Here is a 19,315-nt window from a genome sequence, read left to right as displayed (position 1 = left end):
GATGATTCCCGTAGGGAGGAGATTACACATGTAATACATTGGATCATTTTTTTATCATACTAAGTAATGTCATGAACAGGGGCTGTGACAACCTCTCTGACCATCAGGTGACAATGTACTTATATTCAGGACATCTATTGACAATGTATCACAAGGGTCACTCGTTCTCACATTTGGTTTTATCAATGTGGATTTTATTGCATTTATAAAAATATATTGATTCTTCTTCCTGAAACATCAACCATTTGATGACGGTGCCTCTATGGACACCTACTGCTGCCCATAACATTATATCCTGACATTGTGCCCTGAGTGGGCTAAAACATGGGCAGCCAAAGCAGAATAAATATTTGCTGCTCCACTGTAAAGTTATTGAACATGCTGACCTGACTGCACTCAAACTTTACTGAAAATCTCACTCCCCAGAAATGTACTTTCTTTGGTTCACTTTAGCTGCAAATCCTCCCCCCCAATATCAACCTCTCCTCCAGTCCTTATTTACGGCACATGCTGCTGAGAATTGTGCTTCTTCTCTCACACCATCTTCATGACTTTGTTGATCCAGTCAACATAGATTGAGACCCTGGTGAACACTCCTGGGACGTTCTTCTTTCCACATCCACGGGACGGTATAATAACACCCTCTAACACCCAACATTCATGGGTGAGGCAGGCAAGTGGACCCCCGTAATCCCTCTGAAAGAGAAAATTGTCAAGTTAGAAAATAATGGGGGAGATTTAACAAAAACTGTACAGAGGAAAAGTGGTGCAGTTGCCCAGCACAAGCAGATAGGCTGCATTCACACCACGATTTGACCTTCCGATGCATAGATAAGATTTCGGAAGGTCAAATCGCCTGAAATCGTATCTGGTCATTTTCTCAGCATGTCAGATTTTTGACACTGACTGAAAATAGAGTCAAAAATCGGATCCCCTGAGAAAATGACCAGATCGTAGGCACTAGCTGACTACGATCGGGTCCGCAGCCCCATAAATAGTTAATGGCTCCATATCTGTGTCTACCTATCCATGCACAGATAAGATTGCAGAAGCTCAAATCGCCTGAAATCGTATCTGTGCAACGGAAGGTCAAATCAACATCCTATTAGAAAGGTATAAAATGGTAGTTTTTTTTTCATCAAACAACCCCTTTAAGTTTTAAAAAGACCTCTGAAAAAAATAATCTAATTGGTGACTGCACCACTTTTTCTCTGCAAAAGTTTCTCTCTCCCAAATTGCTAATCTTTAGGGGGGAACAACTTCTTTAGGGTGACTTACCTCGCAGGCTCCCTGCTCCACCGGTAAGGGCCTGGTGCAGATCTCATGGTCTAGCACCAGCTTCCGGCTCTTACTGTATGTGTTACATTCATCATTACTCATCACAAAGAAATGTGCCACCTTCAGTACATTCTCATGGCCAGTACCTGTAAAAGGAGGTGTGAGATGTGGTCAGGCCCTGCACACGAGAAGGAAGAGCCAAAGTGTGCAGATTCATTTGCTCAGTCAGGTTCTAATGAACACTTGGTAAACTTGGTGTGCAATAGCGATTGTAAAAATGTCTCAATATTCAACCTTTTGCCTCTTCATAACTTTCCCTTCATCATAAGATTAAAAGGGTCACTCTGGTAGAAAACTATTTTTTTCAAATTAACTGGTGCTAGAAAGTTAAACAGATTTAAATTACATTACTTCTGTTTACAAATCTTAATCCTTCCAGTACTTATCAGCTGCTGTATGCTTCAGGGGAAGTTCTTTTCTTTTTTGAATTTTTCTGTCTGACCACAGACACCTCTGTCTATGTCAGGAACTGTCCAGAGCAGGAGCAAATCCCCATAGCAAACCTCTCCTGCTCTGTACAGTTCCTGACATGGACAGAGGTGTCAGCAGAGAGCACTGTGGTCAGACTGACAAGAACTATACAACTTCCTGTGGAGCATACAGCAGCTGGTAAGTATTGGAAGGATTGAGATTTTTAAATAGAAGTAATTTACAAATCTGTAAACATTTCTGGCACCAGTTGATTTGAAAAAAAGTTTTCCACCGGAGTACCCCTTATAAGATAAGATGTCTGATCGCGGGGGTCCTGTCACTGGGGACCCCCAGGGTCTTTGGGCCGGAAGCGACGGCGTCCGGAACACGAAGCTTGAAGCTCCCATGTTCATAACGTCATGCCACACCCCCTCCATTCATGTCTAGTACATAGCAGTCACGCCTCCTCCTATAGACATGAATGGAGGGGGCGTGGCAGCTGTAGTCCCCAATCATGTGGCGCAGAGCAGAGTTCGCTCCGTGTATGGATGACTTATACTTTGGATAGGGGATAAGATGTTTTTCGGTGGAGTACCCCTTAAGGCTAACGTAAGGTATTGTATGGGGTTAGTCCTACACAAGATCTGCACCAATTAAGGTGAATAGGAAACATCCCAAAACTCTGCAAATTGCTCATTTCTGGCTTTGGTCAGGATCATCAGGCACATTGCCACAGACCTGTGAGTACTTACCCTGGGTTTCTCCCCAGCCAGCGATCTCACATTGTGTGTTTGGAGGAACAATGTATCTCTCTGGAGGAAGGCAGATGAGAGCAACTCTAGAGTTAAGAGTCAGTGGCCTAGAAATATACAAATACAAGGTTAAAGATCAGGGCAAAGCTGGCACCCTATGAATTACTAGAAGTACCGTAATAATGAAACTTCAGGCAAATGATCACAAGTATCATGATGAAGCCAACAGGGTAACGTGAGAAACTTGCAGCTTTATTTCTTTTATGCTGCTTAACTACAGTTTAATAAATACTACTGTTGTATGTTTACTGGGCTCTACAGCAGAGGTTGACAAAACTACACCCCCTTCTCTGACATCACTTTCTACTCTATAGGCACATAATACTAAGAGCTCTTTGCTCTAGTTAAGCGATGCCCTCCTGGCAGGTCACATGATTCATGCTGCTCATGCAGCAATTCCTCACCTCTCTAGTTTCAGCATGACAAGGCTAGAGTCCGACGGGCCACACATGATCTTACTGATGGGTACAGACTGCATGTCGGGGTCATCGGATCTTGGGTTGACAAAGAGTGTGCCCACCATGGCATGATAACCGGACAGATCAGCATCACTGTAGAGGACAGAGTTGATAAGTTGATGTTCTAAAGAGATCTGCATGTGGGAGGGGAGGGTTGTTGATATACACGGAATCCCAAAACATCCATAAAAAGGTATACTCCGCTGGAATTATAATTTTTTTTTTTAAATCAACTGGTGCCAGAAAGTTAAACAGATTTGTAAACTACTTCTATTTAAAAATCTTAATCTTTCCAGTACTTATCAGCTGCTGTATGCTCCACAGGAAGTTATATTTCTTTCTGGAGTTCTTTTCAGTCTGACCACAGTGCTCTCTGCTGACACCTCTGTCCGTATCAGGAACTGTCCAGAGCAGGAGAGGTTTGCTATGAGGATTTGCTCCTACTCTGGACAGTTCCTTATACGAACAGAGGTGTCAGCAGAGAGCACTGTGGTCAGACTGAGAAGAATTCCAGAAAGAAATACAACTTCCTGTGAAGCTTACTGCAGCTGATGAGTTTTAAATAGAAGTAATTTACAAATCTGTTTAACTTTCTGGCACCAGCTGATTTGAAATTTTTTGTTTTCCCCCACTGGAGTACCCCTTTAAAAGTGACAGAGAGTGGGGGTTCCCAGTCTCTTACCAGGAAGAGAAGCATTGTCTGGTGCTGATCACCCAGTCCTCCTTCACCAGTGACCCCCCACAGAAGTGATTTCCTTGTCTGGGGAAAGTAAGAGGAGAAAAAAGCAGAAGTAACACTTAAGGTAGCACTCACTGAAGGGCTAATGCTCTCACATTGCTGCTTTATTTGTGCCAATCTTAGATTTTGGTTCACCTGTTACGTAAGCTGACAGTCCACGGTGAGTTTCCTGGGAGTCCGCCCACCATACGCCCCTTTACCACAGGTCTATCGATCCTTTTACCACATGAATCAAATTCAATCTTTTCTGTAAAGATAGATACCATAAGACACAGAATGACATGGGGGCAGGGCTACTAGTAAGTAGGGGGCAGTGGCGTAGCGTGGGTTGTCAGCACCCGGGGCAAGGCAAGTAATTTGCGCCCCCTAACCCGTGGATTTTAGCACTCGAGTCTCTTCCACTAGATTAGTTAAAGAAACCCTTACCCCCCTAAGCACATGTATGTACATGTATTGCTCCCCCCCCCCCCACAATATTAGGCAGCTCCCCCCCACATTAGGTCAGCAGTTCCCCCACAATATTAGGCAGCTTCCCCCCACCCCACAGACATACAGCTTCCAGCCATATACAGGGTATGGCTGGAGGCTGTATGTCTGTACTGCTGCCCCCACAGTGATCCGGTCACCGCTCCTCCGGCCCGGGGTCACATCCACTGCTATGGCCTATGGACCATAGCAGTAGGTGTAGGGACCGGGGGAGTGGTGACCGGAACACTGAAGAAGATGACGCGCCACCGGTCAATTACCAGGCCCCGGCCAGCGCGCATCCTCCTGCGTCTCTATGGTTGTACACACGGGACGTCAGTGACGTCCCGTGCGTACAACCATAGAGGCGGAGAAGCGAAGGACCGAAGGAGGACGCGCGCTGGCCGGGGAATGGTGAGTGACCGGCGGACATCCTTATGTCCCGAAAAGATTTTTCGGGACACAGTGATGTCCGGGATAGGAATACTTCTTTTTATGTGCCCGGGCCGGCTCCCATGTGTGGCTGCAGGCGGGGGCCGACCAGAGCATATAAAAACTAATACTGTATACTAAAAACCAGGGGGCCTCCAGCTGTAGTGAAACTACAACTCCGAGCATGCCCGGACAGCCTTTGCCGGTCCGGGCATGCTGGGAGTTGTAGTTTCACAACAGCTGGAGGCCCCCTGGTTTTTAGTATACAGTATTAGTTTTTATATGCTCTGGCCGGCCCCCGCCTGCAGCCACACATGGGAGCCGGCCCGGGCACATAAAAAGAAGTATTCCTATCCCGGAGAGCGCGCCCCCCCAGATGTTGCGCCTGGTGCGGCTTGCCCCCCCTGCACCCCCCACGCTACACCTCTGGAGGGGTCACATTTTACCTGCTTCTTTAAGGCTGATTGCAGGCTCTCCATCTGTAAAAGAGAAATCAGGATTACAAAAAGAATTGACAGGACGCCAAAAGGCATTAGATTAACCCTTTTCCTGCCAGGTCTTTTGGATTTTTGCACCTCTGGTTGCCAGGACATTCTTCACACTTTTGAGATGTACAAATAAAAGCAAAATTACCAAATATAAAGAATATTAACACCACCATATTTTCTGAAAGTAGATATTTGCACATAAATACTACTCTGCACAAACACCTACAGACAATGGTTTGTATGACTGTCATTTTGTATTTATGAAATTGATAACTGTGGCTAAAAATGTAACCCAAGAAGAAAGGTACATGCACCACTAAAAAAAAAAAAAAAAAAAAAAAAAAAAAAAAAAATGCACTTTCATAACCTACATCAGCCAAGTGTTTGTCCCCAATAATGAGATATTGTCAGACAGGGCACTGGCCAGCACTGTGCAGGAACTACCATTCCTTTACTTTCCCTAAGGCTCTGCCCAATCCTCTGCAGCCTCATTGCCAAGTCTCTCTTCTTGTTTATAGCAAAACAGGAAAATCAGGTAAAGAAGATCAGGTAGATAGCAAACTCATAAGAAAAAGGTTGCCTATAAAAAACTATTTCTGGGATGCAGCTAATTTTGATAGCAATGATTCTGTAGGTCTTTACCTCCTCTATGCTGCTGCCGAATCATATGACCAATTTCCTCGATGTGGAGTCTGCTGACAGCCGCACTGCATTCTCCCTCATTGTGTGAGAGCTGGAAGCATGCACTAAGGAATGATGCAGGGGCGGACACAGACAGCAGAGGGCCCCCCTTCATATGTCACATACTGAGGTGAACCCCCATATGTCACTTGCTCAGTGGGGCCCCCACCCATATCAGTTGCTCAGGAGGGCCCCCCCTTAATATCAGTTGTTAATTATTTATTAAGGCCCCCAATATGCTGCAACTCATTCAGGCCCCCCATATGCTCATTCAGGCCCCCCATATTGATGCTCTGAGACAGTGACAGACAGTTCCATCAGACCTCAGATCAGACTAAAAATAAATAAATAAAACGTATTTCTCCTGCTCTGCTGCTCTCCATGTCCGCCGGCGTGTCCCGAAGTGAGCGCCTTCCCTGCTGGTCTCCAACAGCCCGCGCTGCACAGTCACGTGACCTGACTGCGTACAACGTCAGGTCATAGTGCGCGCTGTACACAGTCAGTCTGGAGGAGACCAGGGAGGAGGGGGAGGCCGGAGGGGTAAGTAGTGTTTCTCAGAGCTGTAGTTCGTTCCTTTTGCGCCCAAGGGAAGCCCAGAAAATTGCAGGGAATAGTGGGGGAAGGTAGGTAGGTAGCTGTTCTGTGGAGATTCTAAGTTTTCCACTTTTTGCTATTTAAATACCTAGATGGTGGCACTGGCAGGTGGAAGCAAAAAAGAAAAAAAAGAGGCCTAGCGTCTCATGCGACATTCAGCAGCAGCACATGCAGTCAGACAGTTACACCACTATACAAGGGGCAGATAATACCGCAACACTATGACCACTATCATTTCCACCATATAATGACGTGATAATATTACCATACTGATACTGAATAAAATCACTATACAGAGACATTATCACCACTATACAAGGGACAATAATTTCACCACACATCATTACCACCAGAGGGGCTGATGCAGGGCCGGATTTTTGTCTACACAGCAGTTGACATGATTTTAGTACACCACACCTAAGCACCAAGTGAATACCATCGGAGCACAAAATAAGTTTTCAGCCCAAATCAGAGGTGGTGAATGTAAGATAACGGTGATGCGTTCAGTGTATGCATCGCCACTCACCAGGTATGATACAAGGGGATTTTCTCAGGGATTGGAGTTTATTAGAATAAATAAATGCCTCCATAACAGGACAACATATTATTACTGCAGTGAATAAATAATAACAACCACTTTACACAGACCTAGATCACAATTTCACCACTCTCCAAAGAACAAATAATTGCGCCACACTATGACCACTACAATCACCACCATATAGTGATGGGATAATACTAACATAAGGATACTGAATAAAGCCGCTGTACACAGACCAATATCCCACATGCAGATCTCATTAGTGTTTCTCAAGCAGGGTGTCTCCAGCTGTTGCAAAACTACAACTCCCAGCATGCCCGGACAGTGAGTTGTAGTTTTGCAACAGCTTGAGGCACCCTGGTTGGTAGACATTGTTTACCAACCAAGGTGATAAAATAGCACATTTATCTTGTATCTTTGACGGAGGCAATTGAAAGTGTGAACCCAGCCTTGCAATTATAGTACCATGGATGTCCAAAAAACAATTACGTGCTTTCTCAAAGACACACACATCCATGTGTATGTATGTATGTATATATACATATATAGATGCAAACAAGGTAGAACCACTCACCGCTCCTGCGTCAACTGCACGTCCTCGTACCACGGACACCGGTACCACTCCCGGTTCAATAGTGACCACAAAAGAAGACGTCCGGCACTCAGGGAATGGCAGGACAAGAACTGACGCGTTTCGCACACTCAGGTGCTTAGTCGTAGATCAGAGAAATATCCCTCCTCAAAGAACTTTAGCATCCGAACATTGTGTGCCTTCTGGATGTTTTGATGCAAGATTCAAGGCTATATCTTATTTTTGAATTTCTTGTCCTGCCTATTGCGTTTTGAATAAAGCCATATACAAGTTTTACCTGCCATTCCCTGAGTGCCGGACGTCTTCTTTTCCGATACATATATAGATATACACACACCTGTACTCAAGATACACACACACCCCTATACGCAAGATACGTACACACTTATACACAAGATACACACACACCTATACACAAGACACACACACCTTTCCAAAAGACACACATACCCCTTTACACAAAAATAAATACACTAGCTATACTAACTTTCTGAGACAGGATGCTCACATGGTTTCGCCAATCCCTGGACGGCTGGGGGTCAGGACCTCTGTTGCTTAGTCATGTGGAAGAGGGGGTACAGACAGCTCTGCAGGCAGTCCCCTACTCTTCGTCTGCTGTGTGATGTCTGCTCGGACAATCCCTCCCCTCCACATCCCCTCGCACATCCTATTATGCCAGGTTGGGCAGCCAGGTAGCCCCCTCCACTACCCTAATTGTTTTCCTTTATGCTATGACTTTTACTCTGAGGAAGTCTTCTGCCCCGGTTGCTCCTCCTCCTCCTCACTGCTGCTGCCACTCAGCACCAGGTTCTTCAGGGCTCTGTCTATGCGCTGTAGTAAAGTGCAGCCTCTGCGCTCACTAGTATGAAAGGGCGGTGGGCCCCCTCACACGCTGGGCCCCTGTGCAGCTGAACCGGCTGCACAGGCGATATGTACGCCCCTGGTAATGTCTCATCCCTACTGCCTGTATTTCGTTATCTCAAGTGACAAGAGGAGGTGGATGGTGTTTCTGCCAGGAGGGAAACCCCTGGTGACTAGAAGTACAGAAGAATTTTTTTTAAATTACAAATATAATTAGAATCCTCTGTAGAAAAATGAAAAGTTGACCAAATGATTGTGACCACTTTAGCTGGATATTTTAAGAAAGTAATGAAATACGAAGATAAGCAGTTAATTTTGTGCATATCTAGGCAGAACTACAGCAGATAGGCCGTAAAAAGGACTTTTGGGGACATCACAGTTCTATGTCAAAGCTCTTGCAGTGCAGCAGCAGAAAGGGTATGTTCATAATTTCGAGCAGTTAACATTCCCATCAGTGTGAACGGGTCTTCTGCGAGACCCGTTCACACTGGAATTTCAGCGGCACCGCTGAAATTGTTCCATGCAAAGAAAGAACATGTTCATACTTTGCGCGGAATTCCGCAAGTACTGGTGACTGCGCAGTGCCCCGCGGTCTTACCGCCGAAGTATCTTCTGCAGCGGACGCCTGACAGGATCTTTGCTCACGGAACTCCGAGGGCGGAGATTCCGAAGTGTGAACATACCCTAAGGGCGAAAAATGTGGAAATGTGGAAATGTTGCCGGATGCCGGACATTGGTGATCTGTCCGATTTCCGCCATTAACCCTTTAGATGCTGCGATCAAAGTTGATTGCGGAGTCAAAAATTCTAAAAATCTACCGTAGGTAGCTCAGTGGAGCTATTGGGGCACCCGCGGCAAAATCGCAAAGTCCTGATCAGCAAAGAGTTGCGTATTTTTGGTCACTTCATAAACCATTAAAACATTTTTTATAAAAAGCATCAAAACAAAAATGCTACATATAAAAACTACAGATCATAATCTCCCTATACGGAAAAATAAAAAAAAAGTTTTATATAGGGTCAGAAAAGGAAAAGGTTAAGCATATTTCTTATTTGCGGGACAAGTTGTACTTTTCGTTGGCATTCTTTATTTTATCATATAATATATTTTGGAGCACAAAAAAAAAAATTACATATATATATATATATATATATCACGTAGGGCAAAATTGAAAAAAATATGGAGTTACATAATTTTGTGGGGCAACATTGTTTTCAGGGTTCATAGTATAGTAAATTCGACATGCTATCTTTTTTCTATGGATCAGTACGGTTTCAATGATACCAGACTTGGGTAATTTTTGTTTTGTTTTAAAAAAGGTAAAAACAAAAAATTTTTACTTGAAAAGAAAAAAAAATAAAGTTTGTTTAATGCCATGTTTTGACCCCCAATAACTTATTTTTCCACCTACAGAGCTATGTTAGGGTTCATTTTTTGCTCCATGAGTTTTAAACGGTACCCCTTTTGCATATATATGACTTTTTGATCACTTTTTAATACGCTTATTCTGGAATGTGATGTGACGAAAAATCTGCAATTTTGGCGTTTGGATTTTTTTTTTGCATTTACGCCTTTTACCGTGCAGCATCAGGATTATCATAATTTAATAGTTTTATTTGAACAATGGGAAAGGGGGTGATTTTAACTTTTATTAGGGGGAGGATTTTTGAATTTTTTTATCAGTTTCATTAGATGGCTTACATATATCAATGTTATACTATTGCATTACATTGATCTAGGTTTTCAGCAGCCTTAAGCAATCACCGATCTACGGAGCACCAGGAAGGGCAAGTTTCTTCCCCAGCAACCCATCTGCAGCCAGCGATTACATCGTGGAGCAGCAGATGGTTCCCCTAGACCCCAAGGATTACTGGCATTTAATGTTTAAATGCTGTGAACGCTATTTATCACAGCATTTAACCATTTCAATGGCGGACATCGGAGAAAGCTCAGATGTCCATCATTACCGGCAGATGTAAGCTGCAGATAGCAGCGGGGACCTGACCCGCAGGCCGGCGTCATGTTCCCCTCACCCGACCCATGACGTACCGATACATTATATATTGGAAAGGGGTTAGTAAAACAAAACCTATACAAATTGTGTATCATTGTAATCGTATGGACCCACAGAATAAAGAGAACATGTTATTACCACCAAAAATGCCAGGATGGAATGAAATAATGAAATACTGGCTTAGCTTACTGATGGCTTTTAGAAATCTGGGTATGAACTGCTGAGATGGCGAGTAGGTTGTTCTTTGCCCAAGACATCAGCTGAGTGCATTCCCTCTGTAGTGACAGACTCTTAATGCTAAATTGTCCAACTGGACCTGGAACGCCTTGTGATGGAAAAGTGGCTTGAAGTGAATTAATGCCAGCTTGATGGCCCATAACTCCTTGAGGTTGAAGGATAGCTTTAGTTCTTCCAGACACCATTTCTCTTTAATTCATAAGCCTTCCACATGGTCACCCAAGACTAAGCCTAAGGCATCCATAGTGAGGACTACTTGCAGAGGAAAGTGACTTGTCCCTGGAGAAACAGATTCAACATTAACCACCATTTGATCCTTTTGGACCTTCAGAGGCACATGAAGATGTGGATCCAGACTCTTTTTTCCTGTTCCAGTGTTACAAGACGTGGCTTTAAGCGCTCTGATGTGGGATTTCACCCATGAAAAACTGTCTCCAAACTTAGGTCAGCATGCCCAGGATCCTCATGGCAAATCTGATGGTACAAGAATTGCGATATATGAACCTTGATGGAGTTCTAGATTTGTGGATCCTGTCTTGAGATAGAATCAGAAGCATGCGCTGAGTATTTATGATGAAGTCTAAGTAAGTGATTTTGTTGGCAGGTTTGCTTTGCAACTTTTTGTGGTTTACTAGAGACTCTAAAACTTCTAGTGCTGTTTTCAGATGTTGCTCTCACTAGGAGGTTGTCCAAATACAGAGTTATACACCGTAAATGCCTTGAATTCGGAGAGTCGCTGTCAGTATTACTGCCACCCTGGTAAATACTAGATATGATGCTGAACAGGAGGCAGGAGATCTGGAGCTTATGAAGTTTATGATGGTCTCAAATTGCTACACGTAGGAATCCCCTGTAGAACAGGAATGTGTGGGTATGGGTTCTGTAAGTCTATAGAAGCTAGATAATCTCCTTGCTGGATGTTGAGAGTTGTCGACTTTTTACAAAAGAACTGGCTTAGGAACGATAAGTCAATAACAAGTCTCCAGTTTCCTCCTTCCTTAGGGACTGCAAACACCAGAGAGTAAATGCTTTTGCCTATTTATTGTGTTAGGACTTCTTCTAGGTCACCGTTCTTGATAATCTGCACAATCAAAGTGGAGCTGTGACTGATGATAAATCTGTATGGAGGATTTTTTTTTATTTTTTTTTTTATCCATGGAGTAATCACCTACTTAAGATATTTGGGACCCAGACATCTGATGATGTTTTTGAGACTGGAGCTTGGCATCATAGATCTGATCATTTTGGTGGAGAGGGCTTCTCCTTTGCAGAGTTCCTTGCTTTTCTCTATACTGCCTTCTGTCTGGGTGTTGAAAATTATGTTGTTTTCTAGGTGACCTTCCTCTCTCTCTCTATCTCCGTAAACCCTGGGCAAGATTCCATGTTCCTGCATATGCGCAGATGTGAATCTGACCTGCAACCGTGCATGTGCCGGGACATCAGCAAAGCAGGAAGACACTGTAGACATATTGGAATTCCCACAGCTCTCTGCAGTGATAAAAAAATATTATAGGAGGGATGGACCACCACCAGATGCCAGCACAACAACGCAGCAGGCATGTAAATGCACACAGCCCCACCTCCTGTAGTCAGGAGGTGGATTTTTTATCCTTGGCTCCTTTGGAATGCCTCCAACCTCGTGGCTTTGCTCCCCAGTCTCTTTGGGACCTGGTTTGCAAGGTAGATTTGCCCCCTCAGTACTGTCTACCTCGCTGTCTAAAGAACTGTTTAGGAAGATTCTTCACCTTTTTGTTGGTTAAGCCCATGATCCAATCTAATTCGGACCCAAAGAGCCTACTAGGCTGAAATTGTCGAGGTATTATCCACTGGCCTGTGACCGGCCGACACCGAAGTCATTGTTTTTGTGGCCAACTTTAGCTGATGAGAAGCCGCTTCAGAGAGATAGTCTCATCGCCTAATTGACTGACTTGAAGGAGGCCAAGATATCGTCACTGGGGACTCCTATGGCAATATCCGACTAGGCTATAGTGACCATGGCAGAAGCTGCAGCAAACATGAAACCTCTCCTTAGGACGCACTCCGATCTTCTCTCAATAGAGTCCTGCAAACTAGACCCATCGTCTGCAGGAACCATGGTGCGTTTCAACTATTTCAAATTGCCATGTTGAATTTAGTAATAGAACCCCCTGATTCTACAATGGACTCTGTCTTAGGGAACATAGCATTAAATTTCATTGTTAAAACTGGACCCTTTTCTTGTTTCTTCCACTCAGCCCTCATGACAGAGAGGAGGGTCTCATCCACTTTGAAGACCCCTTGGTACTCTAGAGGTGGGATTATAAGGCTCCCCAGGGGATTTTTTTTTGCACCAAAATTGCAGAGTTTGGCGCCAAATTTTACATCCCAGAAAATTCTGGCGGAAACATCTCACAAAGTATTCCATGGTTACTAGTGCCCAGACAAGCGATAACTGTATAAATGTTACGTTATGCGCTCCGGCCACACACGCTGGCCGTGAGCGCATGGTCCCGTTACCTGCTGCTGCCGGCGGAGCTGGGACTCGCTTCGGGCAACGCGCATGCATGCGAGTCCCAGTCTGTCACTCACCTGGTGCTTCTCCTGCCCCCATCCTCTGCCTCTCTGCTCCGGCACGCATGTCCCTGTTCCCTAGGGTGCGTGTGTGCCAGAGCTTTAAGATTTAAAGGGCTAGTGCGCTCATTAGTGTAATTCACCTGTGGTTTATTGATAAATTCCTCCACCCTCCTCACTTCCCTGCCGGATCTTTGTTGCCTTGTGCCTGAGAGAAAGCATTCCTGAGAGCTGCCTTACCGTGTATCTGATCCTTTGCTCCGTGACTTGACTTTGCTCCTCTGCCCCCTGCCTACTGACCTCCTGCTACGTCCTGACTATGCTACTTTGCCGCCTGCCTTGACCTTCTGCTATCCTGACTACGAGCTGCCTTATCCCTCCTGTGCCTCGCATCTTAACAGGAGGGATAAGGGAGGTTTAGAGCTCAAGGGATTAGAGCTCTTTTTTTGCTTACAAATGTTGCACAAAAATTGCACATGCGCTTAAAGAGTACCTGTCACCAAATAAAACTTTTAAAATAGTGTTCCTTGTGTAATTTGAAGACAATTTCCCATTCACTTGATTTTAAAATTAGCAACATAAATATGTTTAAAATGTAATATAGGTGGCACTGTTCTGTTCCCTCCCACAATTAATACAGTGAGTTTGGTCTCTTCCAGGCCTGGCAGGAGACCAAACTCAGTGTTTCTCTGCACTGAGCTTGATTGACAGCTGCACAGAAAGTGAAAGCTCCACAGATTCTCACAGAAAGCAGCACAGACTGAAACCTGCAGGAGAGCCTCACTGATAACAACACAGAAGACCTCAGGCTCTGTGCCTGTTTTAGTCTATTCATCACAGCACTACAACCATGTGAGGGCGGAAGTGGTCCCCCAACAGGCTTCAGTGATGTCATGCCTGCTGGAAAATGCCCACTTACTCCTGCTGGGAGATTGCACGATGTGAGCAAGAATAAAGGTAAGATACACAGCCTTTTAAAGCTCTGAAATTATTTTTTAAGGGTGAAAGTGGTGTTAGGAGTAGTTAGGGAACATAGCCTGAGTTAGTTAAGAACAGTTTAGATGGTGACAGGTACTTTTTAAGCAATTTTTTTGTGACTTTTTGCTGTAAGCAAAAACCACAAAAGCGCTTACTAAAGTAAATTTCACTTTAACGTGGTCAGAGATTGATCAAGTGCAAAAGTTGCACAAAAATTTGCAACCACCTCCAAAGCTACGCAAATGTAAGCCAGCCTGCCCTGGCTTACTATACTTTCTTTTGGAGAGTGGTATTTCATATTTATATGAAATTAACCCCCCCCCCCCCCTCCCTGTCGCTAATCTCCCCACCTTATCCATTGGGGCTGCTCACCTCCTCTTTTCCGCTAAACCCCCCTGTCGCCACGCTCATCTAACACAACCCCCAGTGCTGCGCTCATTTGCCCACCGTCTCCCCCCACCACCACCACCAGGGGCCGTGCTCATCTGCCCCACCACTCGCATTATGGGAGTTGCAGGATAGGGGCATCTCCAGCTGTTGCTAAACTACAACTCCCATCATGGTAGTTGTAGTTTAGCACCAGCTGGAGTCTCGCTGTTGCTCAACTACAACTCCCGTGATGGGAGTTGTAGTTTAGGAACAACAAGATTCCAGCTGTTGCTAAAGTGTAGGCTCGCTGTTGCAAAATGAAAACACTCATCATTACCAGACTGGAAGTGATGGCGGTTGTAGTTTAGGAAACTACCTGTTTGGAAACGCATCTTTATGGGTGTTCTCCCCAGGGGAGAGCCCCATAAATGTACTAAGCCTATTTTGGTGTTTTTTTTTTCTTATCAGTTCGGATCTGTTTATGCAGAGGACTACGGCGATGACCGCGTTTTTTAAAAATATTAATAAAATAGTTAATGAGGGCTGTGGGGAGTGTTTTTTGGAATACATTTTTTTTAAACATTTTTTCTTATAGATTTACTTCACAGGCTTAGTAGTGGAAGCTATCTTCTAGACGAAATCCATTACTAAGCTGGGGCTTAGCGTTAGCCTAAAAAACCGCCAGCGCTAAACCCCAATTATTACTCCAGTACCCAAGAGCCGGTACAAACAGGCCCAAAGTGTGAAAAATGGTGCTCCTAGACCTAGGTGGTAACAGACTGGCATTATTTAGGGTGGGGAGGGCCAGTAACAATGTTCCTCTCCCACCCTGGTAACGTCAGGCTGTTGCTGCTTGGTTGGTATCCGGCTAAGAATTAAAATAGGGGGAACCACACACTTTTTTTAAATTATTTAATTTATGCAAAAAATGTGTGTGGTTACCCATATTTTTATATTCTCAGCCAGATACCAACCAAGCAGCAACAGCCTCACGTTACCAGGGTGGGGGAGGACCAGTGTTACTGACCCTCCCCAGTCTAAATAATGCCAGCCTGTTACCACCCAGGCCCAGGCGCGCCATTTTTGACACTCCAGACCTGTTGGTATCGGCTCTTCCCGGGAACACTGTAACGGTGGTTACCGGGGTAATATTTGGGGGGTTAACACTAGCTGTTTTGGAGGCCAACACTACTATAAAAGACGGCTTCCACTACTAAGCCTGTAAAGTACATTTAATAAGAAACACGTTTAAAGAAAACTTTTAGTCTAAAATACACTCCCCCACAAGCCCTTGTTTAACAATTTTATGAATATTTTAACAAAAAACTAGGGTTATCTACCTAGTCCACTGAAGCCAAAGAAGTCCTCTGCATACACGGATCTGAAATGAGAAGAAGAAGAAAAAACACATAAAAATGGGTTAGTACATTTAGGGGGAATAAAAAGTGGTAAAAACTTATAATTATCACAGAGAAGAGGAGCTGGTGTTTCCAAGTGGTGTTCTGAAGTCATTTATTTGTATTGCTTGTTTGAACCAAATTTATCAACCCCCTGAGATAGTATGATCAATATGTCATACATAAGCAAAAGAAAAAAAAATGACTTCAGAACTCGCTTACCAAAGCTAACAATGCCCCCTGGCGTTTTCTCATAGTAACTTGTGGGATCTGTACTGCACCTATCTACACAATGATGAAGTAGCAGCTGGCAGAATTTTGAGTGCAGCTCTGGATGTGACTGGAGTATGTGATGTGTACGTGATGTAAAGTGTCTCTGAATCTCTACCAGACAAATGAAGCAACGGATTTACAGTCACTGAGCTATATTGTGATGGTCATGTCTATACTTCTTACCACATGGTTTTATAGGACAATAGTCAAAAGGGGTGTTGGGGTCTTTAGTGTAACACCAGGGGCCGTGGCTGTCGCCATCGGGGTTACGACAGTAGTTTTCCTGTAGAGAGTCACTGACAGGGAATCTGAGGAAAGAAGAAGAGCAACCAGTTAATTTCTGACATCTTCACATGACATGATGTAGATGCTCAGAGCCAAGAAACATACTGAAGATCATTGGACATCTCATTCCATTTGCGACACGGGATCCCCTTTCTTGTTTTATTGGCACTTCCACTATAAGTCTCCCCATTACCGAAAAAACAGCCTGTGCAAAAATCCAGAAAGTGAGAGTCAGGCTTTCTATTTCAGAGGATTTTCTACACATACAGTACATTGTAACAAAATTTCCAGCTGTGTGAGTAGAACAAGATTTGTGCTAGTGTTGTGTTCAACTCACAGAGGATTGTCTACAGTAATACATTATAACAATCTCTTAAGCTGAGCGTAAACAAGAGTGTCTCCATTCACTGACTAGAAGCAGAGATCTTGGAAATAGTGCGGGATAAAAGGAATGTCCGGGATTTGCAAAAATAGCACCACTCTTGTCCACAGGTCATGTACAGTACTGCAGCTCAGTCCCAGTCACTTTAATGGAGCCAAGCTGCAATACCAGACACACCTTTGTACAGGGGTGATGCTGATTTTGCCAAATAAAATGAATTTTTTCTAATGCTGGACAACCCCTTTACCAATATTCACAAGAATGGGGGGGGGGGGGTCTTTTTTTTTACCCTGGGTGAGTAGAACTGCGTTTACACATGCCAATCCATTCACTTGTTGCAAAACTGCTGATAAAATAGGTAATAAGTTTCATAAATTTTATATACATTTCTATACATAAGTGGTGTAGTTGTGCCAAATGTATTTATTGGCGAACATTATTATTGTTAGATCCTTAACAGCTACGGTGAAGTGGTAACTGCAAAGTCAGTGGAATTTTATAGTAAAGCTGCCACTTATCAGGTGTATTAAACCAGGAATCACTCACCCACATCTGGCACTTCATCTGGACAACGCTTGATCTGGAAACAGAATGCCATTCTCATTTTGGGGTCTGTGGTGAAACACCAGGGGGCTTCTGAACCATCAGGATTCCTACAATAATTCTCCTGCAGCCCCCTGCAAGGAATGACAAGAGGCAGTATACATTCATATGAAATCATACTTATGTTAGGACACAAACTCCTAGCATGTTTTGTGACACAGGTTGAAGACCACTATGAGGTCACTCATGTTACTCTAATAAATAAAACATTAATTGAGAAGTTTCTCATCAAGTTCCCCTTAAGCCAGGCTGAGATGTTCTCCATCACTCACTTGCAGGGGTATTTGTCAGGTAAGAACCGATGCTGGTGGTGTTTCTGGGAGTCCCATCTCTGGCAGGGAATCCCGGAGGTAGTCATGGCTGCTTTTCCACGGTATCCTTCCCCTTTGCCGGAGAAGCAATTACTGCTGATTGTTACAGTTTGCACACGCTGCTTCTCTGCTTTACAAGATGGGGGGGGGGGGGGGAAGAAATCAACAAAGCAAAAACATTACCTAATAATCCGTGGCTCTAGATAATTTTTCCAGTCTTCAAACTCTTTTTGTGGGCAATATCATCTCATATACATATCCCCTCATGTACCCACTACCCCTCATAACCCGGTCTTACTGCATTTCGAAATATTGCAGTACTCTCTCTCCACATCAGGGTCGGTGGTGTAGCACCAGGGCCTCTCCGAGCTGTCTGGGTTTCGGCAGTAGTTATCATCCAGGTGCATGTCTGGATACCTGCAAGAAAAAGAAAACACAAAGTTTATAAAGAAGGTGTATAGCTCCAGGCTAGAAATACACAAAAGCCTCAGACAACCACCAGTGCCACCCACAAGTCATTAATAGGACTGCAGGATTATCAGTTCAAATTAGGCAGAATCTTGTCTATGGATCAAGGACAAATTGGAACAGGGAACTTTACAGGCAAACCAATTATACTCAGCAATAGAGCACAACTGTAAACCCCTAAAAGAAGAAGGTCAACCAGAAAGTGTTTCAGACTTTGCCCTTATTAAATGCCATGCAATATATGTCATAAAACAACAAAACATCATTTTCCCCACACTGTCCAAGTAGCGATCCTCTATACTGTTCAGTAGAGTGATGCTGACCTCTGCTAGTAAGTAACGTCTCACTGTAATTATATATATATATTGAAATGGGGAACACTTGAGAAGGGTGTAACTGCATTCATCAACCTGAAGCTCCCTTAAGAGTTAGAAATATCCTGCAACTAAATGGGGAAGGTCACTTGATGCAGGACATAATCCTTCCACTCCTGAACAGTGCTGCTCTCCAGGGGAGATACTCAGGCAGGTAATGAGTATTACTGCACCCAGGACTATGTGGTGCCATAGACATCCAGGTCTGGGTTCTGGCTACTGCACACAGTCTTAGTAATTACTTCTCTGGGTTATAGGGATGAGGGTGAGGGCTCTGCAGGTCCCATCGCTGACATTCCCTGCCAGTCTCTGTATGGTCCAATGATCCACGGTAATCTTCTCCATTGCAGTTTAAGCAGATGGCTGGAAGAAACAAACCATAAAATTAAGTGGTTACAACACCAGTAATGTCCAACTAACAGGAGACTGGTTTGTAGAATAGAATATATTATACAAGTTATGTAATTTTCTAATGCATTTTTGATTCAACTCTGCATCATTTTTAAGATCTCTGCTTGACATCAGAGAATTAAGCACCCACCCATCCCCCAACAGCCCCGTCACCCCCCCCCCCCCCCCCAACCGGTCAAATAGTGCTAAAACTTCTCAAATGGCAAGAAGAGATCTTGTCAATTGTAAAGAACAGAAACAAATACTATAAG

General features: G+C 44.1%; 1 protein-coding gene across 2 annotated transcripts in view; it reads right to left on the bottom strand.

The window, feature by feature from the left end:
- Positions 1 to 108: 108 nt before the first annotated feature.
- The window catches only part of MST1 (macrophage stimulating 1), a 101,514-nt gene continuing 82,307 nt past the window's right edge, over positions 109 to 19,315 (bottom strand). Inside the window, exons 8-20 of one of the 2 annotated variants that reach the window (XM_056525234.1) lie at positions 18,896 to 19,016; positions 18,110 to 18,228; positions 17,773 to 17,941; positions 17,444 to 17,574; positions 16,621 to 16,720; positions 16,414 to 16,538; positions 5,102 to 5,134; positions 3,894 to 4,005; positions 3,702 to 3,779; positions 2,966 to 3,112; positions 2,502 to 2,608; positions 1,279 to 1,424; positions 109 to 696 (exon numbers count right to left, since the gene is read on the bottom strand). In XM_056525234.1, the coding sequence (XP_056381209.1) occupies positions 535 to 696; positions 1,279 to 1,424; positions 2,502 to 2,608; positions 2,966 to 3,112; positions 3,702 to 3,779; positions 3,894 to 4,005; positions 5,102 to 5,134; positions 16,414 to 16,538; positions 16,621 to 16,720; positions 17,444 to 17,574; positions 17,773 to 17,941; positions 18,110 to 18,228; positions 18,896 to 19,016 (1,550 nt within the window). In that variant the 3' untranslated portion in view covers positions 109 to 534. The remainder of the gene's footprint in view (positions 697 to 1,278; positions 1,425 to 2,501; positions 2,609 to 2,965; positions 3,113 to 3,701; positions 3,780 to 3,893; positions 4,006 to 5,101; positions 5,135 to 16,413; positions 16,539 to 16,620; positions 16,721 to 17,443; positions 17,575 to 17,772; positions 17,942 to 18,109; positions 18,229 to 18,895; positions 19,017 to 19,315) is intronic. The other variant, XM_056525235.1, reaches the window with a different exon arrangement.

The sequence above is a fragment of the Hyla sarda genome, chromosome 6 (genome assembly GCF_029499605.1).
Source record: "Hyla sarda isolate aHylSar1 chromosome 6, aHylSar1.hap1, whole genome shotgun sequence".
NCBI classification, from domain to species: domain Eukaryota; kingdom Metazoa; phylum Chordata; class Amphibia; order Anura; family Hylidae; genus Hyla; species Hyla sarda.
This window is presented reverse-complemented; position numbering and strand designations above follow the sequence as displayed.